The 26,870-nt window shown below is 42.9% G+C and overlaps 2 protein-coding genes across 2 annotated transcripts in view; both read right to left on the bottom strand.

The window, feature by feature from the left end:
• Window positions 1-4,173: 4,173 nt before the first annotated feature.
• Window positions 4,174-5,297, bottom strand: MYADML2 (myeloid associated differentiation marker like 2). Its single transcript, XM_073607933.1, has one exon. It carries the CDS (start codon window positions 5,200-5,202, stop codon window positions 4,294-4,296), a length of 909 nt encoding a protein of 302 aa, XP_073464034.1. The 5' UTR covers window positions 5,203-5,297; the 3' UTR covers window positions 4,174-4,293.
• A 9,237-nt stretch (window positions 5,298-14,534) lies between these two features.
• NOTUM (notum, palmitoleoyl-protein carboxylesterase) overlaps window positions 14,535-26,870 on the bottom strand; it is a gene marked incomplete in the record, with an annotated part of 77,675 nt that continues 65,339 nt past the window's right edge. The window contains 1 exon segment of the mRNA XM_073606712.1: window positions 14,535-16,738. Within this exon segment, the coding sequence (XP_073462813.1) occupies window positions 16,438-16,738 (301 nt within the window).

The following is a 26,870-nucleotide window of genomic DNA, read 5'->3' as shown; positions in this document are numbered from 1 at the left end:
CCCGCACGGGTGTCCCACAGGAGAGTACTTCTCCGACGGGGCACTCAATGCAGAAAGGTGCTACTAGCACCGCTGAGGGACCCCAGAAGAGGAGGATCGGGGCCACTCTGTGCAAAACCAACTGCACAGTGGAGGTAAGTATGACATGTTTGTTATTTTAAAAAAACAAAACACGAGGGTTTAGTAACGCTTTAAAACACATATATTTCCTATGATCGTTCGCTCCATCTACAGACCATAATGAGGTATTTTCCTGATGAGAAAAATACCACATTTTGGCCACTAGATGATGCTGACGATCATAGGAAATAAACGTATTGGGCAAATCACGGTGAGAATCTGTGCTGACTGGGTGAACGCTTGTGACATTCGTCCAGCATTTTTTTTTTAAAGTATATTATTTTAGATTTGGGCAGAGAGCAGAGGGATTGGAGTACCTATTAGAGTTTTATTGCTGTCTGTGCCCCCCCGTTAAGGAGATTCACCCTCACTATTTGTCATGTTTACCATTATCATTGAAGATGAAAGTAAAAGAAAATGGCAAATTTTGGGTTGTCCAAAGAAAAGTAATAGAGGGGAAATCTTCCAATGGGGACACTAGTTGTGGTGACGGGGGGGGGGGGGGGGGGGGGGGGGGGGTCCCAAGGAATTCCCTTCATTTTCAGGGATTTCCTCCTCTCACTTCTTGTTTTGGCTATGGGACAGGAAGTGAAGGAAGATCTCCCCTATGGAACACAGATGGCAACAAAAAAACTAACTGACAGGGGTTATAACCCTCCCTTACTCTACCTAAAAGGGAAAAAAAAGTTTTGCCTTTAATGAAAAGTAAATAGACCACCGATGTGTGTATGGCCAGTTTTAGAGACTTCAACAGAACAAGAAGTGCTAATGGGCACAACTTATCTGGTGACAATTGTAATTCCTCTTACTTTTACTGATCTCCTATTGTTTCCTGTTAAAGTGGAGGTCCACCCTAAAAAAAAAAAAAAAAAATGCAAAAAAAGATTCCTAAAAAATGGGAGGAAAAAAAAAAAATTTAACTTACCTGAAATGGCTGTTGCTAGGCAGTCTTCCTAATCTGCCTCTTCCTATGCCGCGGTGATGTTCAGTCTTCTCCTCCCCGCGTTGTCTTCTGGGGAATGGGGCGCGGTGTGTTATGGGAACTGTGTGTGTCCCACAACACATCGCGTCCCATTCACAAAGTGCTGCGTGACTCGCGCATGCGCAGTAGGAAACGGGTAGTAAAGCCGCAAGGCTCCACTGCCTGTTTCCCTTAGTTCGAATGGCGGTGCCGGGACCCGAGAGCCGAGGGACGGGTCGGCCTCGGGCGGCCGACATCGCGGGCACCCAGGACAGGTAAGTGTGCTTACTAAAAGTCAGCAGCTACAGTGTTTGTAGCTGCTGACTTTTAATTTTTTTTTCCCGGCCGGAACCCCCCTTTAAGTCTACGGGACAGGAATTGAAAGGACATATGCTCTATGGGACATAGATAGTAAAAAATACTGACAGGGGTTTTAACATTTAGGCCTCATGCACACAGGACATTTAAAAAACACCAGCGCTGCTGCCAGGAAAAAGCAGCGTTCAAAACACGCTTTTAGCCCCATTTTTGAATAGCGTTTATGTACCTTTTTTTGCATCTTTACAGTAAAAACACTCCCTATGTACAATGTAAAGATGCCTAAATATGCCAAATGCAGTTAAAAGCTTGTTACGGTGTTTAGCTGCGTTTTGGGGCGTTTCGCGTTTTTACAGCCAGCAGCCTCTGCCCCTGGACGCACAGGCAGTCATTTTATTTTTTTACTGCCCCTAAACACTTTTGCCTCCAAACTCCTCTCAAAGTTTATGTGTGCATGGACACATAGGCTAACATGGAGGAGAGTTCAGAGGCAATAAAATAGAAAAAAATGCCAGACGCCCCTAAAAGCAGCAGCAAAAAATGTCCTGTGTGCATGAGCCCTTACTATCCAAAACTAAGCCCCTGTTCACACTGAATCTGACTTTGAAATCCTGCAACGTCACATGAATTTCAAATCTGCAGGTCAGTGCGACTTCAGGTGCGACTTGCCTGACATCTGTGCGACTTCATGTACAGATGTCTCTGAAAGTCGCACCTGAAATCGCAAAAAAATAGTGCAGGAACCTTTTTTTTTTTTCAAATCGGTGCAGCACCACAAAGTTGGAGTCGCACCGTTTTGAACAGTTCCATTGCCGACAATAGGGAGCGACTTGGCATGTGATTTGGACCTGAATGGCTGCTGCCACCGGAAATGGAAAAAGAGGATCAGTTTTGTTACACTTGGACTGCCTGGTCAGAGTTCCGAAGTTCATCTGAATTTGGACCCCGTCACTGTTCTCTCTCAGCTATGAAGAAGTGTTTATGCTATTTTCTGCATCCATGTTACCCTCCACTTCCCTCCCCAGATCTCTTTACCCTTATTTCCAAGCGACCTTTCCCTATTCCCCCCCCCTTTTCACCCCCCCTTTTTTTTCTCTCTCTTTCCTCCCTCCTCTTCTTCATTTTTTTTTTCTTTTACATAGAAGTTTAGGTTAAAAAAAATACAATATGAACAATACACACATAGATGTATCCCTGAACGCAAGTGTGGAATATAAGACTACACAGTTTTTATTGGATTTCTGGATCCTACTAAATCTTTACCCTTATTTCCAAATGACCTTTCCCTATGGAAATGAGGGTAAAGATTTAGTAGGATCCAGAAATCCAATAAAAATTGGGTAGTCTTATATTCCACGCTTGCATTCAGGGATACATCTATGTATGTATTATATGTATTATTCATATTGGTTTTCTTCTTTTAGTTTTTCTTTACATTGAGGTTTAGGTAAAAAAAAAAAAAAAAAAACTAATAAAATAAGAAGAAAATCAATATGAATAATACACACGTAGATGTATCCCTGAACGCAAGTGTGGAATATAGGACTACACAATTTTTATTGGATTTCTGGATCCTACTAAATCTTTACCCTTTTTTCCAAGTGACCTTTCCCTATTTCTATACCCCCCCCCCCCCCCTTTACCACCCCATTCCCCCTTTTAATTCTCTTTCCTCCCTCCTCTTCTTTATTCTTTATTTTTTCTTTTACATTGAAGTTTAAGAAAAACTAAAGAAGAGGAGGGAGGAAAGAGAATTAAATGGGGCGCGGGGTGGTAAAAGGGGGGGGGGGGGGGGTATGGAAATAGGGAAAGGTCGCTTGGAAATAAGGGTGAAGATTTAGTAGGATCCAGAAATCCAATAAAAATTGGGTAGTCTTCTATCCCACACTTGCATTCAGGGATACATCTATCTATGTATTATTCATATTGTTTTTCTTCTTTAGTTTTTCTTTTACATTGAAGTTTAGGTAAAACAAATAAAAATAAGAAGAAAAACAATATGAATAATACACACATAGATGTATCCCTGAACACAAGTGTGGAATATAAGACTAGCCCATTTTTATTGGATTTCTGGATCCTACTAAATCTTTACCCTTTTTTCCAAGTGACCTTTCCCTATTTCCATACCCCCCCCCCTTTTTTTACCACCCCCATTCCTCCTTTTAATTCTATTTCCTCCCTCCTCTTCTTTATTTTTCTTTTATATTGAAGTTCAGGTAAAAAAAAAAAAAAAAAACACAATATGAATAATACACACATAGATGTATCCCCGAATGCAAGTGTGGAATATAAGATTACCCATTTTTTATTGGATTTCTGGATCCTACTAAGTGTTAAGGCAAATTTTATTTGATTTTTATATATATATATATATAGTATTTCGGTAAAGTATACCCTTGGTAATCACTAAGTAGACATCATATCTTAAATTTTTTTTTTTTATAAACGGAAATTCTTTGTCTATTGTAAATTTAAGCTCTTTTTTTTTTTTTTTCTATATTTGAAAACCTTAATAAAACAAGATTGAAACAAATCGCATGACAAGTCTCACCAGTATGAACGGGGGGCTAAAAGAAAAGTCTGGGTTAGAAATTCCATTTTATACTTACAGTTCAATGAAAGCTAGCTTTAGAAACAGGCAGCTAAAAATAGCCCTTCTGGGCCCAATTTATACTCGGAACCAGGAGGTAGATAATTATAGAAAAAATAATTTTTATTTATACAATTACATTCTCAAGTCAATTCCTAAAAACAGAATAAATGCAGACAAAAGTAATAAACTCACGTCACAAAGTCTAATAAATACGAATGATTGCACAATTATTATTTTCTTTTTTTCAATCGGTACCTCCCGTGGTCCCCAAGTCCTCTGTACACGCAATAAACACATGTTAGCGCTGAGCCACAAATCTCAGTCTCTGTGTGTACACCAAATCCGCTATGTACAATGCCAGGTTGATATGAGTGAAGATGGTGACCACAAGTTGGCTGTCCCACGGGCAGCGCCCCCAGTAACATTTGGCCGGTCTGGTTGGCGACCCGTATTTTGTATCGAAGCAGAACACCGGCCATATAACAGAAGCACTCAGGTACATCAGAATCGCAATCACCGTATAGATCACCACGATGCGTTCAAAGGGGCAGCGTAGCGTCACCGCCCGTCCGGTGATGTTGAGAACGATCACCACCACAGTCACTGCAAAGCAAAAACTGTACACAGCCACGCACCACTGAGTGGCCACATACCTCTTGTACTGGCTTTCTGTAGCCAGAGCTCCAAAGATCACGCACGCCACGAAGGCCTGGACCACCTTCAGAAGCCCCGCCGCCGTGGCCATGTAGCTGCAGTGCATGCCGGGCTTGGCACGAGTCAAATACACCTCTATGGCGTAGACCAGGAACAAAAGCCCCGCGCAGATGCTGACCGCCAGCCTGTGGTTCCTGGTGCCGCAGTCGGACGATGAACAGTTTAGGGTGACGAAGTAGAGTGGGTAGATGACGCAGGCCGTGAGGGTCATGAGAGAAGCCAACATGGCAAAGGCCGCGGTGAAGTTCCCCCAGGAGAGGTTGCGTAGGCAGGACTGCAGCCTCGTGAAGTCGCAGATAACGATGAGGGTGGTGATTGCAAAACAGAAGCACCATACGAAGACGCAGAAGGTTCCATAGGCTGCGCTGAACCCGGCTCGGTGGAGAACCAGGCTGAAGGTGGTACATCCGAATAATAGTTGAAGCATGCGGACAATCCCGACTTTGGACCACACGGCCTGGACATTTAGATAAGCCCCTCCAGAATGGTCCATCGTTGGGTGAAGAACTGAAGGGGACCTTGGTCTCTGGGCTCCTCTACCAGTCTGTTCCTCTCGCTGGGCTGGTCACCTCCAGAATGACAGTATGACTGTGCAGAGATCCCCTGAGCATAGTCTGAGTATAAATAGGAGGCAGTATTTATAGTGTTGGATGAAGTTCAGAACAGGCCCTTCGAGGGGTTGAGATGGTTCCCCTTACAGACAAGCACATTCCAAAAAGTCCACCTGTCACAGCTCTCACATACCTCAAGTTGGATAATGATCTCAGACCATCTGATTTTGGGTAGAGCATACATTTCCTAATAGTTGTTGGAGCTCTGATACATGAATTTATATTTATTTATTTTTTTAGTAGATCTTGTCGGTATGTATTGCATATGATTTAGCGCATGATTTCACATTTACTAATTTACATTCACATTTGCTCATTCGTACCATAAATTGTGTCTAAGCATGCACGATATTTTTGCACATTCCTTAACTCTCAGGAGGCTTCCCCCAAGCCCTGGTTCACACCGGTGCGGTGTTCGAAATAGCAACTACTTCAGCACAACTTCAAAGCCGTAGATTAGTGCGATTTTCACTGCCGTTTTTTATTGCGGCTTGCGATTTCATTTAACAGAAGTCTATGCAACTCGGAATGAAATCGGGAAAAAAAAAAAGTAGCGCAGGGACCTTTTTCATAATCGCTGTGACGTGAGACTTGTCATGCAATTTGGAACTGTCAAATTGCATGACAAGTCGCACTGGTGTGAACCGGGGTCTTAGCCTATGAAACGTGCAAACAAGGCGCAGGCAGGATTTTTCAAATTGTGTCAGCGTGGTACTCTGGTACAAAGCGTTTTAGTGGGCGTGAACGCATTTGCCAGATATATGGGGCTGACATTAAGAATTAACGGCACCCTGTGCGATTCTGCAGAAGGCAGCGCGCTTTTGTGCAATGCAGAGATTTCGCACGTGTTCCTGACTTCCCACACCACACCTGGTATGAACAAGCCCTTAACCCAGGGGTCTCAAACTGGCGGCCCTCCAGCTGCTGCGAAACTACAAGTCCCATGAGGCATTGCAAGGCTGACAGTTACAAGCATGTCTCCCACAGGCAGAGGCATGATGGGACTTGTAGTTTCGCAACAGCTGGAGGGCCGCCAGTGACCCCTGCCTTAACCACTTGAAGACCAGACCTTTTTATGACACCTTGGGGTTGATTTACTTGTAAACAAAAAGTGGTTGATTTACTAAAACTGAAGAGTGCAAAAACTGGTGCAGCTGTGCATGGTAGCCAATCAACTTCCAACTTCAGCTTGTTCAATTAAACTTTGACAACAAAACCTGGAAGCTGATTGGTTTCTATGCACAGCTGCACCAAATTTTGCACTCTCCAGTTTTAGTAAATCAACCCCTTTTTGTTTACAAGTAAAAATGTAAAAATCTGCATTTTTTGCTAGAAAACTTAGTACGCCCAAACATTATATATAGATATATATAAATAAATAAAACAAAACATGGCAGCAACTCAAAACTCAATGCATTTAGGCATCTAGACGTGGTGAAGAGGACTTGCAGTTCAAACTGAGCATCAGAATGAGGAAGAAAGGGGATTTAAGTGACTTTGAACGTGACATGGTTGTTGGTGCCAGACGGGCTGGTCTGAGTATTTCAAAAACTGCTGATCTACTGGGATTTTCACACACAACCATCTCTCGGGTTTACAGTGAATGGTCCGAAAAAGAGAAAATATCCAGTGAGCGGCAGTTGTGTGGAGGAAAATGCCTTGTTGAGGTCGGAGGAGAATGGGCAGACTGGTTCCAGATGATAGAAAGACAACAGTAACTCAAATAACCACTCGTTACAACCAAGGTATGCAGAATACCATCTCTGAACGCACAACACATCAAACCTTGAAGGAGATGGGCTACAGCAGCAGAAGACCACACCGGGTGCCATTCCTGTCAACTAAGAACAGGAAACTGAGGCTACAATTCGCAAGGCTCACCAAAATTGGACAATAGAAGATTGGAAAAACGTTGCCTGGTCTGACGAGTCTCGATTTCAGCCTCGACATTCAGATGGTGTAAACATGAAAGCATGGATCCATCCTGCCTTGTATCACCGGTTCAGGCTGGTGGTGGGGGTGTAATGGTGGGGGGGATATTTTCTTGGCACACTTTGGACCTCTTAGTACCAATTGAGCATCGTATAAACGCCACGTTCTATATGAATATTGTTGCTGACCATGTCCATCCCTTTATGACTACAGTGTCTCCATCTTCTGATGGCTCCTTCCAGCAGGATAATGCACCATGTCACAAAGCTCCAATCATCTCACCACTGGACAATGAGGTCCCTGCACTCCAATGGCCTCCACACTCACCACATCTCATCCAATATTTTTTTATTTCATCTCAATCCAATAGAACACCTTTGGGATGTGGTGGAACTGGAGATTGGCATCATGGATGTGCAGCCGACAAATCTGCAGCAACTGTGTGATGCCATCTTATCACTATGGACCAAAATCTCTGAGGTGTGTCTCCCAACACCTTGTTGAATCTATGCCACGAAGAATGAAGGCAAAAGGGGGTCCAACCCACTACTAGCAAGGTGTACCTAATAAAGTTGCCAGTGGGTGTATATTGATCTGATTCTTTAATCTTGTCTTTAACCACTTTAAGACTGCCCCACGCAGATATACTGAGGCAAGGCGGACCTCTTGTGCAAAATCACGTACCTGTACATGATTTTGTGCATGTACAATCATTGTGAGGCTCCAATCCTTGTGAGGAGGGTGGAAGGTAAATGCCAGGAGGGATATATCATGCAATGAAAAGATGGGCTAACATAGCGTGATACCATATAAAAAAGGCAAGTTGTTAAAAATAGAATAAAACACTCACATTTGGAAGAGTAGAAAAAAGCATATATATATATATATAACAAAGAGCGATGCAAACAGGAGGTCCACCCGACGCGTTTCGACTCCACGGTCGTCATTGACCCCAGGTGACGACCGTGGAGTCAAAACGCGCCGGGTGGACCTCCTGTTTGCATCGCTCTTTGTTATATATATATATATGCTTTTTTCTAAAGAGCGATGCAAACAGGAGGTCCACCCGGCGCGTTTTGACTCCACGGTCGTCATCTGGGGTCAATGACGACCGTGGAGTCGAAACGCGTCGGGTGGACCTCCTGTTTGCATCGCTCTTTGTTATATACATGCTTTTTTCTACTCTTCCAAATGTGAGTGTTTTATTCTATTTTTAATAAATTGCCTTTTTTTACATGGTATCACGCTATGTTAGCCCATCTTTTCATTGCATGATATATCCCTCCTGGCATTTACCTTCCACCCTCCTCATGATGATTGGAGCCTTCAAGTCACTATTCAGTGACAGTCCAAGGTCGATTGAGTGATACAGATCTAGGACCAGTTGTTTCCAACAGATGTGTTCAACCTAATAAGCTCTGCAGACTTGGATGGTGTAAGCCCCGCCAAGTCAATAAGATCTGGTAAGCCTCCCCCTGATTATGGTGGTGGTACTTCTGTTTTTTCCTTCACAGCTCATACTTGTGATTGGAATCCCCCATATGTCTAACGGGACTGAACATCTAATTGGATTTCTTTGGACTTTATAATTCACCATTTTCATTTTTTTAACTTTGTTTATTGTGCAGTTATTATACTAGCACATTATTATACTAGCACATTTTTCAGAAATTATTCTAATTTTTTCTGAGTCTGGACTCACATTCATTATGTGTTAATCCTTGTTTATTTGATGTGTTTCTGTTCAATATTAACACCCCAATTTCTGTCTCTCACCTTATTTATGGTATAGTCACCATACTAGCACATTTTTTACTATACCAGCATTTTTTTCTTATGTTTCTTTTTTAACGGGACTGCACATCTAATTGGATTTTTTTTGGACTTTATAAAATTCACCATTTTCGTTATTTGGACTTTGTTTATTGTACATTATTATACTAGCACATTTTTCAGAGATTACTCTCATTTTTTCTGAGTTTGGACTCACATTCACTATGTGTTAATCCCTGTTTATTTGATGTGTTTCTGTTCAATATTAACACCCTAATTTCTATCTCTCATCTGATTTATGGTATAGTCACCATACACGTATTTTTTTCAGAAATTCCACTTTTTCTTTGATTCACATTTCACCATGTATGAATCTCTGTTTATTCGATGTATTTATGTTTAAGTCACATTTATATCATTTATTTATGCAAATTTGCTTTTTGCAACCTTAGCGCTGAACTTATTTATTCACAATTTTTGCTTTTTGTCTACAAGCTGTGCTGACTGCTAGGTTGCAGGTTCACAGCGCAGTATTCCTTTAACTTTATTTTTAGAATACATATTGACCTAAATTGATGAAAAATTAGATTTTTTTTTTCTGGTTTTAAAGCAGAAAGTAAAAAAAATTTTTTTTTTTTTCAAAAATTGTTGGTCTTTTTTTGTTGATAGCGCAAAAAATAAGATCCGCAGATGTGATTAAATACCACCAAAAAGAAAGCTTTTTTATGTAGTGTCGCACGACTGCACAATTGTCAATCAAAGTAATGCAGTACCGTATCGCAAAAAATGGCCTGGTCATTAAATGGGGGGGGGGGTAAAACCTTCTGGGGCTGAAGGGGTTAATTTGCATACTTTTAGGGACTATAAAGTTAATTTCAGCCAAAAGGTCAGGCACCCCCTTGCCCTTTGCTAATGTGGCTCTGGCAGGCCTGCATCCTTTTAGATATACATATTTCTAGAAAATATTTATTTGATAATAAAAAAAAATTAAAAAAAATCAGATCCCATTAAAACAGCACATCCCATTTGCGGTAAAGGCGAGTCTAAATAAATGTTTAGCAAAGCAGAGCTGGCTTTATTCAAACAGAGCAATTGTGGATTTAAAGCTGAACTCCAGGCCAATCAAATATCATCTAAATCCATTTATCATGTGTATTCCTCTATGAATCTTGGAGTGCTATGTGTATTTCTTCCAGATCAGGGCAGTATGTGAAACTTTGTATCTGTGATAAAGACCGCTCCCTGCTGCTCTCCCTCCTTGTGCAGGGTGACCGGTCTTGTCTCCGCCCCCTTCTGTAGTTTTCTGCAGGCAGTCTGTAGTGGGTGGAGCCTGCTGGGCCCCTTCTACAGCTGTGCTCTCTGTACAGGCCATGTACAGCACAGTGATGATGTCACTGCTACTTTTACAAGGCAATATCTGGGTTTCCAAATTTCCAAAGACACTTGGTACACACAAAGTGGATTTATTTTCTTTTGACCAAAATTGTTTGTGCCTGTAATTTAGCTTTAAATGTAATCAATATTTCTTAAACTTTTTATTTTTTATTTATTTACAGAGCATCCATACATTTCTGAGCAACACTCCTGTTGTGTGCATGCCCATAAGATGTGGTCGTCTCCCGACTCCTGAGTGTACATTCCATTGTCAAATATTTATTCATTTCAGGTACTTATATAGCACCATCAATTTGAGCAGCGCATTTACATATACACTATACTACCAAAAGTTTTGGGACGCCTGCCTTTACACACACATGACCTTTAATAGCATCCCAGTCTTAGTCTGTAGGGTTCAATATTGAGTTGGCCCACCCTTTGCAGCTATAACAGCTTCAACTCTTCTGGGAAGGCTGTCCACAAGGTTTAGGAGTGTGTCTATGGGAATGTTTGACCATTCTTCCAGAAGCACATTTGTGAGGTCAGGCGCTGATGTTGGATGAGAAGGCCTGGCTCGCAGTCTCCACTCTAATTCAACCCAAAGGTGTTCTATCGGGTGGAGGTCAGTCAAGCTCATCCACCCCAAACTCGCTCCATGTCTTTCTGGACCTTGCTTTGTGCACTGGTGGGCAGTCATGTTGGAACAGGAAGGGGCCATCCCCAAACTGTTCCCACAAAGTTGGGAGCATGAAATTGTCCAGAATGTCTTGATATGCTGACGCTTTAAATCGGTTGTACTGCCCGCTTGGTGATTGTTACATACAGGTAAGCCTATAATAAGGCTTACCTGTAGGTAAAATGAAATATTCACCCTGCATGCAGCCGCTGAAGTTAGCGGCGCATGCGCGCTGGAGGTCCGGCATATTGTGCCAGAACTTCAGAGCTCCTTGCTGGAACGGAGGACACTCACAGCGCCGGAGCCCCCATCGGCTCTGAAGAAACGCAGGGGGAACATGTCAGCCCCCTCAGCGGTGACTGGGCGCCGCTGCGGGGGCTTCGTTTTAAGGTATTTCATAATGTGCTAGTATGCGATGCATACTCGTACATTATGCTATGGTCTTGCAGGTTTTCTTTTTCAGCGGTTTACTACTTTACTTTAACCACTTGTCGTCCAGCCTCCAGGGTCAGATCTGTCCGCCGCAATGGTCGCAGTCCTGCTAAAGATCGCAGATCGCCGCCATTACTAGTAAAAAATAAATAATAATAATGCCATAAATCTATCCCCTATTTTGTAGACGCTCTAACTTTTGTGCAAACCAATCAATATACGCTTATTGCAATTTTTTTTACCAAAAATATGTAGAATACATATTGGCCTAAACTGATGAAGAATTTTTTTTTACACTTTCGGGGGGGATATTTATTATAGCAAAAAAGTAAAAAAAAAAAAAAAAAAAAAGTGTTTTTTTTTTTCAAAATTGTCGCCTTTTTTGTTTATAGCGCAAAATTAAAAAAAAAAAAAATGCAGAGGTGATCAAATACCACCAAAAGAAAGCTCTATTTGTGGGGGAAAAAAAAGGACAACGTTTTGGTACAATGTTGCACGACCGCGCAATTATCAGTTAAAGCGACGCAGCGCCTTATGGCAAAAAGTGCTCTGGTCATTAGGGGGCAAATCCTTCCAGTTAAGGCACCATTCACACTTGTGCGACTTGGGACTGAAAAGTCGCACCCCATGATTTCCGAAGAGTACCGTTCATATCTGTGCGACTTCAAAGTAGTCCCTGCACTACTTTGGTCTGACTTTGATGCGACATGAGGTCCGTAGACCTCAAAATGACACAGGCATTGCTTCAAGTCGCGTCAAAGTCGCGCCACTTTCATTTCGCACAAGTGTGAATGGGGCTTAAGAGTTCCCTTCACTAGAACTAAGGGGCCAAGCCCAACCCCCAAAAAGAGGACCCCACACCATAATCCCCTCTCCACCAGATTTGGACTTTATTAATTTGTAATTAGTAGTTACATAGTAGGTGAGGTTGAAAAAAGACACAAGTCCATCAAGTCCATCCTATGTGTGTGATTATGTGTCAGTATTACATTACATATCCCTGTATGTTGCGGTTATTCAGGTGCTTATCTAATAGTTTCATAAAGCTATCAATGCTCCCCGCTGAGACCATCGCCTGTGGAAGGGAATTCCACATCCTTGCCGCTCTTACAGTAAAGAACCCTCTACGTAGTTTAAGGTTAAACCTCTTTTCTTCTAATTGTAATGAGTGGCCACGAGTCTTATTAAACTCTCTTCTGCGAAAAAGTTTTATCCCTATTGTGGGGTCACCAGTACAGTATTTGTAAATTGAAATCATATCCCCTCTCAAGCGTCTCTTCTCCAAAGAGAATAAGTTCAGTGCTCGCAACCTTTCCTCATAACTAAGATCCTCCAGACCCTTTATTAGCTTTGTTGCCCTTCTTTGTACTCGCTCCATTTCCAGTACATCCTTCCTGAGGACTGGTGCCCAGAACTGGACAGCATACTCCAGGTGCGGCCGGACCAGAGTCTTGTAGAGCGGGAGAATTATCGTTTTATCTCTGGAGTTGATCCCCCTTTTAATGCATGCCAATATTCTGTTTGCTTTGTTAGCAGCAGCTTGGCATTGCATGCCATTGCTGAGCCTATCATCTATGAGGACCCCCAGGTCCTTTTCCATCATAGATTAAAAATAAATAAATAAAAAAGTAGACACAGACACACAGTATAGAAAGTTCTCCTTTTTTTTTATTTAATGAGGGAATAGTTTCCATGATACAGGACATGCAGGTTCTATTTACAACTGTACACGGGGCAGCTCTCCTGCCCTCATTCATAAATAGGATTTACAAACTCCAATAAATAACACGGCTCCCCCACAAACGAGGTTTGTTTGCTTAGTTTTATAAAAAATATATTTTACAAAAAAAAGTACCTAAAAATGTATCCTCTATAGTTTTTGCAGACTAAAAAGTCACTATTCAGAAGGGAAATTCCTGCTCATCACACGCCTTTATTTACTAAGGCAGAGGGCATTAAGGGCTCATGTACAAAACCAACTGCATGCGTGCAGTGCGTGTACGGTACGTGTGCCGTCCAGCCAATCTGATGCTTCCTTTCATTTCCTAAGAAGCGCCAGAGAAAGACAAAGGGAATCCAGCTGGTTGCTATAGGACTCATTTACACCAGCAGCCAAATCTGATCACAGCCGCTGGTGTGCACTGGAAGGAATAGTGCTAATGCGCCAATTCCGTTTTTTTTTTTAGACCTTTATTAAAATGTCTCACTTGACATTTCAATAAGGCTAGGTTCATGTGCACACATGAGTTTTCGCACATTACCATGCGTTGCGTAGGGCAGCCCATTAATTTTAATAGGCGGCCTACCACATACAAATTGCGCCAACAAACCTCATTACTTTTTTTTTTTTTTTTTTTTTTTTTTGAGGATTGGGCTGCACCAAAACACATGGTACTTTGTTACCATGCCATTTGGCATGCGATTTTGCATGCATCTTAGCAAGGTGCGTCGGAGCGCCGTTCAACATATATATAATAGCACCACCATGCACCTGCAAAAGGGATGCACTTTTTTTGCACACTGCGGGAACATACAACATTTTGCATGTGTTGCTGGATCACACAAAATGTGAACCTAGCCTACATTGTATTGGCCACTGAACAGATTGCATCACACCACACGGCGCTGGGAAAATAAAAAAAATAAATAAAAAAATAAAAAAGCACTATATGCCATATTCTTTCAGTACACACTGCAGCACCCCGGTGTGAATTGGTCTGATGACGAACAAGGCTTTTTACCTTTGTCTCGCTTTGGAACGGTGCTTCCCAACACACCTGGTGGGAACGGGTCCTGTGCGCTGTGGCTCATAAATAAAAAGCCAGTGTGGTCCCACGCAACCAATTGGGTAGCACTTTTCATTAATATGGCTATATCAATTTAATGGAAGACTAAGGCTGCATTCACACCTCTGTGTTTTGAATCGCAGGCAGATTTGCCGCGATTCTGCGTGCAATTTCAAAGCGGCGAGGTGTGAATGACAAATCACAGAACGCACATTTGAGATGCCATTTATTTGAATGGCAGCTAAAATCACAGTGCAGTTCTGCCGCGATTGTCAGGCGCTATATAGCATGGCAACCCGCATCATGTGAAGCATGTCACCCAAAAGTAGCTCCTGAACTTTTTTTGGGGCGACATGCTTCACGCGATGGGGATTGCAGCGCAATTTATCGTGCGACAACCGCGTGAGAACCACACCGCGATTTTAGGTGCCATTCAAATGAATGGCATCTCAAGTGTGCGTTCTGTGATTTGTCATTCACATCTCCCCGCTTTGAAATCGTGGGCAGAATAGCGGCAAATCTGCCTGCGATTCAAAACTCTGGAGGTATGAATGCAGCCAGAAATTTGATTGGTTGGTGTAGGCTGCAAATTTATTTTTATTTTTTTCTGGCCTCATTCCCACTGGCAATGACATACATGGGAATATAGGCATTTATAGGACATTTATAAATGCATACAAAAGGTTTGTAATGTAACTCGTTCAGTTTAGCAAAAAAAAAATTTTCATACATAACAGATCAATTTCTCTGCATTTAAACAATTAAAATGCAGGAGGCTAGTGTGAATGTAACCCAACTGGTGCCCTTTTAAAAAAAAAAAAAACAGCAGCAGCCACCTCTGGCAGCATCCAAAATTGCAATAATGCTTTATACCTGGAATCATATTTTGACTGCGAGGTACAGCTTCTCCTCCTTCTGTACACATTTCTCTATTACATGAATATAAGGATGGGGAACGGCCATGAGGAACAACAGCAGTCCAACTGGCACATAGGCCAAAAAAAAAAACAGGACCATCATTAGCCCCCATGGCCATTCCACATCCATAGAGAAAATGTGCACTAGGAAAGGATAAGAACAGTGAAAATATGTTTTTTGGATGACCCAGGTATATAAATTGTACAACTGTAATTGATGAGGATTATGGGGCAGGGAAGGTAGCGGCTGAGTTTTCTTTTAAAAATCCATCCTTTAAAACCCAAATCCAGACAAAATGGGGCATGGGGGGGGGGGGGAGAGAGAAGGGGCTGGTTAATCAGGGACTATCTTGCTGTCTGCGTCCCTGTTTGGGATATTTCCCCTTACTTGTCAGGACAGAAAGGGATTAAAATGTCTCCAGTAGGGACAACAAAAAAACATTTTTAATAGTGCAAGTTAAGAACATCTCACAATGTTTTTGACTGCTGCCTGTCCTTTTTGTCCTATGAACAGCTGCACTTCTTTCCTCAATGGGCATCTCAGGAACAGGAAATGGAGTTACAGACCGAAATAAAAATTTGAAATAAACTTAAATTTCATACTAATACCTTATATTGGCTGGAGTTACGAGTTAAAAAAATATCCAAATATTCTATGCCAACTGGGCCTCACGGCCTAAGGAGGTCATACACATAGTTGATAAGGGAGTGTTCCTAGAGGAGCTCAAAAAAGGCCAGGGTACTGACCAGCTTTTGAATTCATTGTCCTTCACAGAAAACCCTTGTCCATTTGGTTCCCATCCTCTGACAATGCAACTGGCCCCCATTTTGTCAGGCCAATCTTTTTTGATATGGCCCCATGCCGATTTTTTTTTTTTTTTACAAGAACGTAAGCCTTTGCTCCAATACTTAACTTCCACATAATCTTCAATCTCTGTATCACAATCAGTTTTTTCTACGAAGATCAGATATTGTCACCCCTGTAACCCCCTACTTTCCTTTAAAGGACAGATAAACCCCAAATACACATTTATGTTGTGTAAAAAAACCCATCAGTTTGTGAGAGTTCACCTATGTGTACATTTGAGATATTGGTCATTTTGTTTTGTGATGTAGGTTTACCAGCCCTTTAAGTTACTCCTTCACAGTTTGAGTTAAAAGAACTCCTCCCGTAAATATAACTCCCCTCCTCCCCCTGAATAATGGCCTTTTTGCCCCCTGCCACTAGCTGCTCAGCACTCCCAGCAGCTTGCCTGGCTCCATGCCTTGCTGACTGGCCATTTTCTGAACATCAAAACCGAGGTGCATGAGGAACTGGACCACACTCAATTCTTGACCCGTGTAGTGGTCCCGGATGGAGGGGCAGGTGGGGTTACATTGTGGCCAGGGGCAGCTGTCCATTAAGTGGTAGGGGCAACCCTTTAAAGGAGTCTTGCTGTTCTTGTTGTTTTCTTGAAGGCTACGGTCCCAGCAGTGCAGAGCGCGGGGGAGAGAGGTACCGCGAACCTGAACTTCTGTCCAGTGACTGTGAAAATAAAGATATACAGTTGCCAACGTTACATTTGGTCTTAAAACCACCAAAACCAATAATACATGAAAGTATCTAAAGCAACAACTTTTTTTGTTTTGGATAGAGAAGGAAATTGTTAAAACTCTGGTCAGGTTCCCACCGAGGAGATGTTCCTTTAGGCCTGGTTCACAGGCCTAAAGGAACATTTTTTAGTGCGTTTTCAGTTTTGCAGAAACACACTACAGTCCATTTAACATGGTTTCCTATGGATGTAGTTCACATCTGTGCATTTTATGGAAAGGGCCAGGGACTTTTTTTTCTGGTTTTTGTTTCCATAGACTTCAATTAATCAAAAACATGTATTGAAAAATGCATCTGGAATATGCATAGGTGTGGACCAGGCCTCCTTGTCTGTAGACACAACAGCTAGTAAGAGGAAATCTCTGGCAAGAAAGGAAATCCTCTCTAAAGATAGAGGTCACAAGAACAGATGTCCAAATTGGAAGGCTTGCACCCTATTCCTGTTTTGGCAACTCATTTTTTAGATTCTCCTGTTCTTTCAATCTTAGTGACAATGGGTCACCAGGACAAGTAAAAGGAATTTCCCCCTTATGGGATACAGACAGTGACTAAAAGCTGACAGAAGTTTTAACCCCTCCATCCCAAAGGGAAATAAAATTATTGGCTTTAGATACACTTTAAAGTTATGTTCTTCCAGGAATTTATTAGATTACCATTTAACGACTACAGAGGAATTGTCCTCTTTTTAACCCCTCGAATCTTCTACTGTATCCCTCTGGGACTCTATTGGTGAGATCTCTGCATAGAGCTCCTGGGTCTACACACCTTCTGTGTCTATCATGAGGGGTTCACTTCCCACCATCCCTACTAGATTTATTTTATATTATGGCGAACGTAACCTGGGAACTGAACTGGGTTTTCTTTTTGCAAAACAAAACGAAAAGACAGAAAATTGTGAAAAAAAAAAAAATGATGATGAGGCTGCACTGATGATCGGTGCCCTAATTATCAGTGTAAACAGTGTGCTGACAACATTGTCGGTTATTGGTACTCCTTTTCTTACACAGATACAGCGTGTGAGGAAAGGACTGCCGATAACCAGCAAGTCTGTTTACAAGTGATCAGCTGTGATTGGACACAGCTGATCACAAGGTACAGGGTGGCTGTGATTGTCCCTTTACCCCTCCGAAGGAGGACGGGCACACAGGGGGCAGGGTTCTGGGAGGAAGTCTATGGATGCACGCCCAGAACTGTAGTACCACGCTGTAGCCGTCTTTTGGCTATAGTGTGGTACTAAAGTGGTTAAGGAGACAAAAAAAATCCATAAACAGTTGCGATGGGGGATGTTTAGCTCTCGTGGTAGATGCGGTTGTCAAGTGAGTCCACTTCCTACAGCAACTATAGTCAGGGCTCAGCAGCCCACTTTTATTAATGGAAGGCAAATTAAAAGTCCAACACATATGGATTGCCCACACAGGGGTTCTTCTCCAGCAAGTACAAAGAACAAAAGGGAAATACCAAACCATCAGGCTCTTAAGGCCTCAGCTGCAGTAGCTTGCTGCACGGACCCACTCTTGGCCTCCAAATGGGGTTCTCCAGCCCCCCTGGGTTTGCTCATTCCACCAGAGACTTCCAAACTTACTCCAGCCTCCCTGGACTCGCTAGCCTCCTTAGTATTCTCGGCCTCCTGGGCCCGCAAAGCTGTCCTGACCTTCCCTGTGCCTTGGGCAAAAAGTACCCCCACAAAGGATAGAGTCTGTGATAGGAACAACCAGGTCTCCTGACAGGGGTCTATCTTCACACGGCAGCAAGCTATTGAGCTACGCTCAAGCCTGGCTTATGATCCTGGCCACCTGTGCACTTACACAGGCTGCAGGAAACTAGAAAAGCCGGGACACAGGATTGAAGGTTCTGTCCCACCCAAGGCAACCTTCAAACTCCAGGCCCCGATCAAATCTGGAGAACACAGAGCACAGCTTTCTCCATTCACAATAAACATGCCAGAGCTTCTCAAACGGCACCTTCCAGAATCTTGCGTCCTTTTTACACCAATTTACTAAATTCTCACCGTGGCAGGACCTTACATTGTCAAGCGGTCTATTACATATGCCTTTTAGGGCAAATTAGTTTATGAACTTTATTACTACTAATTTGTTTTAGTAATTGTATTTCAGACACCGTACTTTATTGTATTGATTTTTTAAATAGTTGGATCTCTATAGACATCTGTGTTTTTTAACCTACGTAACTATGTATCCTTCGTTAGCCAAGCCCTGCAACCACCCAGCAAAAACATTTGAAGATATGCAGCCATGATATACTATCCGTCACTACTGTATACATGACTATAATTAGAGCACATGGAGAACATGTATATTACTTCTATAGTACAGACCAGGGTTTCTCAACTGGAGTTCCACCAAAATCCAATGGTTGCTTCAATACCCTGCTTGCCTGCAATTTTTTTTAAGTATCATTATACTACACTTTTTAATTCTATATACAACTCACTTAGTCAATAAGCAATAGATCATTTTTTTTAAGGGTCCCCCTCCAGCATAAAAAGATTCAGAAAATGAAGTATAGACATTATCGTCAATGTTTTTCAAAGAACACGATTGGGTACTTTGAAAAAGGCCTGAGCAGGATTTTAGAAGAAGGCAATATACCCTTCAAAAGCCTGCATGAATTTTCAACTGCACAAAAAAATGTAATATATACAGTGGGTAAATTATTTGTTTCCCTGCAGATTTTGTAAGTTCCCCCACTTACAAATGTAGCAAGGTCCCCGGCCTCCTTCAGTCTAATGAGAACCTCCAGGGCCAGAGATAGCTGACATCCTTCTGTATATGGTGGGTTGTGAGGCATAATGGTTGCAATGTAAATAAAGTTATTGTGAGCCAGAAACTACTTGAATGCAAAAGAGATGTTTATTTGTCTTACAAACTTTTTTTGGGGAAAGAGGGTTAGGGCCAGGACACCCTTGAGTAGTTGCAAGTTCAATTAGTAGACTCCGAGACTTTAACAGGAGGACAGCCGTGCAGGGAAAGGCCTCCAGCAGGAAGCCACATCTGCACGTGCAGGAATGCTGTCTCCCATGGCAACAGTCTTTAACAGTTCCTAACACAAAGAGTAACCGTTCTTTCACCTTCACTACAACTTCTCCTTGTAGTTCTTCAGCACACGGCCTCTCACTAGACCCTCTGATTCACTGGCACTGAATCCCTTGAGCTCCTCCAATCTTCACGGTGGTATCCTCCTCAAGCGTCACCCCCGCCTCTCTGCTGGGTCCCTAGCTTGGCACGCCCGATACTTCTCAAGCTTCACCCCACTGGCCTGTTCGGTCCCTGGCTTGAAAAACAAGGCTGCTCTGCAAGTGTCACCTCCACTGGCTGGGTCCCTGGCTTGATCACTGCCTGAAGTTTCCCCGATTCTCTACCGTGCCCATTCGGTGAGAATACTGCTCCGGTACATGCTTCAGTTACTCACTGTGGTCCCTGGTAATAAGGTAATTGGTAATTAGTGGTGACGGCTTGCCTTCTACCTCCGACCACTGACAGGTTCTCCGGCTGGCAAAACAGTCACTTCTGGGTGGACTGCAAGCTGCAATCCCAACCCTGCACTGCTCTCTTGCTTCTGGATAGGCCCTCAGACAGCCTAGCAGCCAGCCGCCCCCGGGATAAGCCCAATCTCCGGCCTAGTAGCCCGGGTCACACGGCACACATCTGGGCAGACAGCTGTCCAGGTGGCACAGAACCTAGATCACCTGACTCCAACTGAATATATAGGCTCTACCAGCAGGCCAAGGGATTCAAGAAAACCCCTGCCCATTAGGTGAGATACCCCATATACCCATAACCTGACCTTGGGTTGCCCTTCTCATATCTAGTACCAGCAAGTACCCGGCCACCTAGCGGTAGAAGAGAAAAGTGCAACAAGGCCAAACTTAAGGAGAAATCAATGGATCTCTAATAAATCAACCAGGATAACTACTCCTGGCAAGTAAATTTGTGAGGAGAATCCCTGCCTAAACTCCAGGAGGCTACACAAAGAAATGAAGGGTCTATAATTTTTTATCATACGTGTATTTTAAAATGATAGAGCCAGAATATCAACCTAAAATCCAGAAGATAAAACAGAACAAATGTTATAAATTGAGTTGCAGTTCAGCGAGTAAAATAAGTAAGTATTTGATCCCCAAGCAAAACATGAGTTATTACTTGGAGAAACCCTTGTTGGCAAGCACAGAGGTCAGACGTTTCTTGTAGTTGACTACCAGGTTTCCACATATCTCAGGAGGGATTTTGGTCCACTCTTCTTTACAGATCTTCTGTAAATCCTTAAAGGTTCTTAGTGGTCATATGGTAACTCGAAGTTTCAGCTCCCTCCATAAATTTTCTATAGGATTAAGGTCTGGAGACTGGCTAGGCCACTTAATGACCTTAATGTGCTTCTTTTTAAGCCACTCTTTTGTTGCCTTGGCGGTATGCTTTGGGTCATTGTCATACTGAAAAACCCATCCATAACCCATCTTCAGTGTTCTGGCTGAAGGAAGAAGGTTCTCATCCAAGATTTTACAATGCATGGCTCTGTCCATTGGCCCCTCAATACAGCAAAGTTGGCCTGTACCCTTAGCAGAGAAACCGCCCCAAAGCATAATGTTTCCACCTCCATGCTTGACTGTAGGGATGGTGTTCTTAGGGTCATAGTCAGCATTTTTCTTCCTCCAAACACAGCGAGTCGAGTTAATGCCAAAGAGCTCAATGTTGGTCTCATCTGACCACAGAACTTTCTCTCAATCCTTCTCTGAATCATTAAGATGTTCATTGGCAGACTTCAGACGGGCCTGTACATGTGCCTTCTTGAGGAAGGGGACCTTGCGGGTGCTGCAGGATTTCAATCCATGGTGGCATATTGTGTTACCAATGGTTTGTTTGGTGACTGTGGTCCCAACTACCTTGAGATCATTCACAAGCTCCTCCTGTGTAGTTCTGGGCTAATCCCTCACTTTTCCCATGTTCATCCTTCCCCCATGAGGCGAAAGCTTACATGAAGCTCCAGACCGAGGACAATTGATGGTTATTTTATATTTCTTCGATTTTAGGAAATATTTGCACCAACAGTTGTCTCTTTCTCACCAAGCTTCTTGCTGATTGTCTTGTAACCCATTCCAGCCTTGTGCAGGTCTACAATCTTGTTCCTGACGTCCTTTTGACAGCTCTTGCCCATGATGGTTAATTTTGAAAGAAAGATTCTGTGGACAGGTGTCTTTTATACACGTAACAAATTGTTGTTAGGAGTACCTTCTTACATTGACAGGACTAATCTGTGTACCACATGAGCACATAATGTAGCCAGTCTGTGGAAGCCAGAATTATTGTTGGTTACTTGGGGATCAAATACATATTTTACTCACTGAACTGCAACTCAATTTATAACATTTGTATCGTGTGTTTTTATGGATTTTTGGTCGATATTCTGTCTCTATCATTCAAAATACACCCTTGATAAAAATTATAGACCCTTCATTTCTTTGTAAGTGGGCAAACTTACAAAATCTGGAGGGGATCAAACAAATATTTTCCCCACTGTATATTCAACAGTACTAGTTTTTGCAAGTGCACATATATACGTCCTAATACCTCAAGTATCAAAAGGACATTCAGCGGCTTACATAATTTGGTTTGCATTAGGTGGACCAACATTGCTATAATTTGAACAAGGCGGAACTGGATTCCGGAAATTTTTTTCCCAATAACCAGCAGAGGGCGCTGTCCTCCAACAATAAACGGACTAGGCGCTATCATGTGTTGAAATAGCAAGGTCTACTCTAGGGATTACTTGGCAGTGTGTTGTACTACACAGCACCACCATCTGCTGGCCTATGAATTACTGATAATAGAATATGCTGATTATAGTAATTACAAGTGGAATAATGCCAATTTACAGTTTTTTGTTTTTTTTTATAAGAAACTCTGTTGCTATTTAAAGAAAAATGTAACAAGCAAAGAAAACAATGAATACACGCCTGTCCTACACCACTACTACTACTCTACTTTGTTGCAGATGGAAGTTTGTTGAAGGATCTTCATTTTCTGGTACCACTTATATTTATGCTGGTTGCCTGGTCCCCCCGTTGCACTCTTTGGTTCCTTCCATTGGCCCCTGTGTCCTGTGGCAGAGAAAACCACACAGGGCAAAGGGAAGGGAATACCAACATCCAATGCTCCTGGAAGTGTTGGATTCTTAACATTCTGGTACAATAGTCGAGTTAAACAAAGCCAAATTACAGGCTTGAGGAGAAAAAAAAAAAAAAAAAAAAAAAAAAGGCAGAAAGGTCCCGCGCAGGGGAACAAAACATCAAATGACTCGTGAACACAAACAAAACACATTTCCAATGGTTTAAAAGCAGTGGGGAAAATTATTTGATCCTCTGCAGATTTTGTAAGTTTGCCCACTGACAAAGAAATGAAGGGTCTATAATTTTTATCATAGATGTATTTTAAATGATAGAGACAGAATATCAACCAAAAATCCAGAAAAAAAACCCACATGAAACAAATACTATAAATTAAGTTGCGGTTCAGTGAGTAAAATAAGTATTTGATCCCCGAGCAAAACATGACTTAGTACTTGGTGGAGAAACCCTTGTTGGCGAGCACAGAGGTAAGACGTTTCTTGTAGTTGATTACCAGGTTTCCACACATCTCAGGAGGGATTTTGGTCCACTCTTCTTTACAGATCTTTGTTGCCTTGGGGGTATATTTTGGGTCATGGTCATGCTGGAAGACCCATCCACGACCCATCTTCAGCGTTCTGGCCGAGGGAAGAAGGTTCTTATCCAAGATTGTACAATACATGGCCCTGTCCATTGGCCCCTCAATACGGCAAAGTCAGCCTGTACCTTTGGCAGAGAAACAGCCCCAAAGCATAATGTTTCCACCTCCGTGCTTGACTGTAGGGATGGTGTTCTTAGGGTCATAGTAAACATGAGGGGGGGTGGGGTGTGGAATAGGGAGGGATAGGGAAGCAGAGGGTGAGGTAGGGTGAAATAGGAGTAAAGGTGAGAACCGAATAGGATATAGAAGGAAGAGAAGAAATGCAAAACTGGGCAGGGGGAGAGAAGGAGATGGTCAAGACAAGAATAGAAAAAAGGAGATGTAGGCTTAGACGCTATACTAGTGCGGTCCGGAATACCCAAGCTGGCTGGGGGCAAAGAGGGGTGAGCATAGGACCACCAAGGGTTCTACGGATTCTTAACATTCATCAGTAAACAATGGATCATCAAAGTAGCAGCAAGTCAGTGGCAAAAGCAGCAGGCCATGCGAGTATTCATTTTTACTTCTTTGTAGAGAATGGCTCATTTCTTTCTCCCTTATATAGCATTTACCAATATCAGTCCACCTAAAATACTTTGAGTTGGGCTTCAACAGAAAAAATAAAAAATTGCTCTAACAGAAGACCCTCCCTCCCCCCAAAGAACAGAGTCTGCAATACTTAAAGTGGATGTTCATCCTCTGAACAGATTTCCCTCCAATCTACCCCTCTGCTACAGGTCTTTTTTTTTTTTTAAATCTACTTTTAGTGACAAATGTCCCCCCCCCCCCCCCACAAAATCAACATCACTTGCCTTGCCTAGACGAATGACGTGCACAATGCTCGCTCTGCCTCCTGGGATATGCAAGTCACTTATCCCAGGAGGCATAGCCCTTCATTCAGAAAGGAGGGGGGCGTGCCTAGAACCGCATCATCAGGAGGTGCGCTGGCCGAACCTGGAAGAGCCAGGGGACCTCTTGATGGCATTAAACATGCACTGGCAGAAGACAAGAGGATCTCAGCAGGCCAAAGCTGGATCATCTGAGTGGGCGAGTATCTGAAATGTGCACAACGGACCACCCGTAAGCGGGGGTAAAATAAAAGAAGAAAAAAAAAAAAGTTAAAAATGGGTGTGGGGGGGGGGGGGCCTTGCTTTGTGCACAGTCATGTTGGAACAGGAAAGGGCCGTCCCCAAACTGTTCCCACAAAGTTGGGAGCAAGAAATTGTCCAAAATGTCTTGGTATGCTGACGCCTTAAGAGTTCACTAAGGGGCCAAACCCAACCCCTGAAAAACAACCCCACACCATAATCCCCCCTCCACCAAATGATTTGGACCAGTGCACAAAGCAAGGTCCATAAAGACATGGAGGAGCAAGTTAGGGGTGGAGGAAGTTGACTGGCCTGCACAGAGTCCTGACCTCAACCTGATAAAACACCTTTGGGATGAATTAGAGCGGAGACTGCGAGCCAGGCCTTCTTGTCCAACATCATTGCCTGACCTCACAAATGCTCTTCTGGAAGAATGGTCAAACATTCCCATAGACACACTCCTAAACCTTGTCGACAGCCTTCCCAGAAGAGTTGAAGCTGTTATAGCTGCAAAGGGTGGACCACCTCAAAATTGAACCCTACGGACTAAGACTGGGGTGCCATTAAAGTTCATATGCGTGTAAAAGGCAGGTGTCCCAATACTTTTGGTAATATAGTGTATGCATGAAGGAAAAATAGAACGCCGAATAGCCGCACTCCAAAAAAGTTCACCTTTATTAAAAAGATGAATATCAAAGCATCACAGGGTAATACAGACTAACTGCACAGCTGCTGACGCATTTCACACCAGATATGGCGCTTATTCACTATGACTAAGCACCATATCTGGTGTGAAACGCGTCAGTAGCTGTGCAGTTAGTCTGTATTGCCCTGTGATGCTTTTATATTCATTTTTTAATAAAGGTGAACTTTTTTGGATTGCGGCTATCCAGTGTTCTAGCTTTCCATTATCTCTGTTGCAAACAGAGCCAGCACCCTGCCTGATTGCGGAGACAGCTGTTCTTAGGAGAGGTGATCACTTTGGAGCGGTGCACTCCCATGAGGCTGGGTTCACACTGGTACAACATGACTGTTATACGACTGTCATCCTACTTTGCCCTGTGACATCTCTCCTACTTCCATCCCACTTGAATGAACAGGAGATGATTTTTCTCCGACTTTGAGATAGTCCGACTCGTCCTTTGACATACCAAAAAAAATCCCAGTGTGACAAATTCCTTTTCCTGCTGCTGTAATCACCATGTCGGATGTCACAAGTAGGATGGTTAGGACGAGGATCCGACTTCAAATGATATTGAATGGGCTGAGGTAGAACCAAAGTAGTGCAGGAACCTTTTCTGAAGTCGGACCAGTTAAGACGGCTGTCATAAGGGAACCACTGACTTGTACACGTCATGAGCTCCCAAAGTCGGGACGTATGTCGCACTAATATGAACCAGACCTAAAAACGGGGATCTCCACTGGTTTCCGGGTCTCATGTTGAGCAGCCGCCATGTTCAACCAGAGAACACTTTGCATTTTCTCATTTAATGCATCACGTTCTCTGGTTGGATGAGGCGGTGGCGTCACAAGGTCAGCGGCAGTTTCTATCACAGAGATTTCCAGCTTCCAGGGGGATCTTCCAGGTATGGCACATACATACCTACACTGGTCCAAGCTGGTCCAATGGAACCATGTAAGATTGTAACACCTAAACTTCAGCTTTAGAGAAAAAGAAAAGAGGAAAGGAGTACCTTGTGGTAATCTCTGATCTTTTCTCTGGCCATGTACAATACTGCACTTGTTTTATAATAGGAGCTTTTACATCCAACCATTAAATAAAACAGCAGCATGGTTACAGCTGGAGGTATTGAGTCTGACGCTGCTGGCCAATATACTGGAGGTCACTTTTCTTCAGTTGTCATTCTCTGCTTTGTTTTGGGAAATTCTTGGCCCATCATTTCCCAAACTAGAACCTAACTGTCATTGTTAACCCCGTGTATGCACAGCATGGGGGGGATTGTATGGATAAGGAGGACAGTTATATCCTATAACAAAGCAAGAGAGTCATATGGGGGAGGGGGGGGCAGGTGTGCAATTGAACTGTGGGAAGGGCAGTAAGACAATGGGTCCAGGCATGGTGTGGAACCTTCACAAGCCCTGTGTGGAATGCTCCTGTTTGGTTTCCCGGAATACAGTCATCTCATTTCAAGTCCTGCTTCCTCCCCCACTCGCAGTTCCTGCCACATTCCCCATACGTCATCACAGAACTGCGGGAAT

This window comes from Aquarana catesbeiana, linkage group LG12 (genome assembly GCF_042186555.1).
Source record: "Aquarana catesbeiana isolate 2022-GZ linkage group LG12, ASM4218655v1, whole genome shotgun sequence".
NCBI lineage: Eukaryota > Metazoa > Chordata > Amphibia > Anura > Ranidae > Aquarana > Aquarana catesbeiana.
Note: the sequence above shows the minus strand (reverse complement) of the source record. Positions and strands in the feature narration are given on the sequence as shown.

Bases quoted from the DNA above. Each gene is read 5' to 3' on its own strand.
- MYADML2 (XM_073607933.1), bottom strand. From the start codon at position 5,202: ATGGACCATTCTGGAGGGGCTTATCTAAATGTCCAGGCCGTGTGGTCC.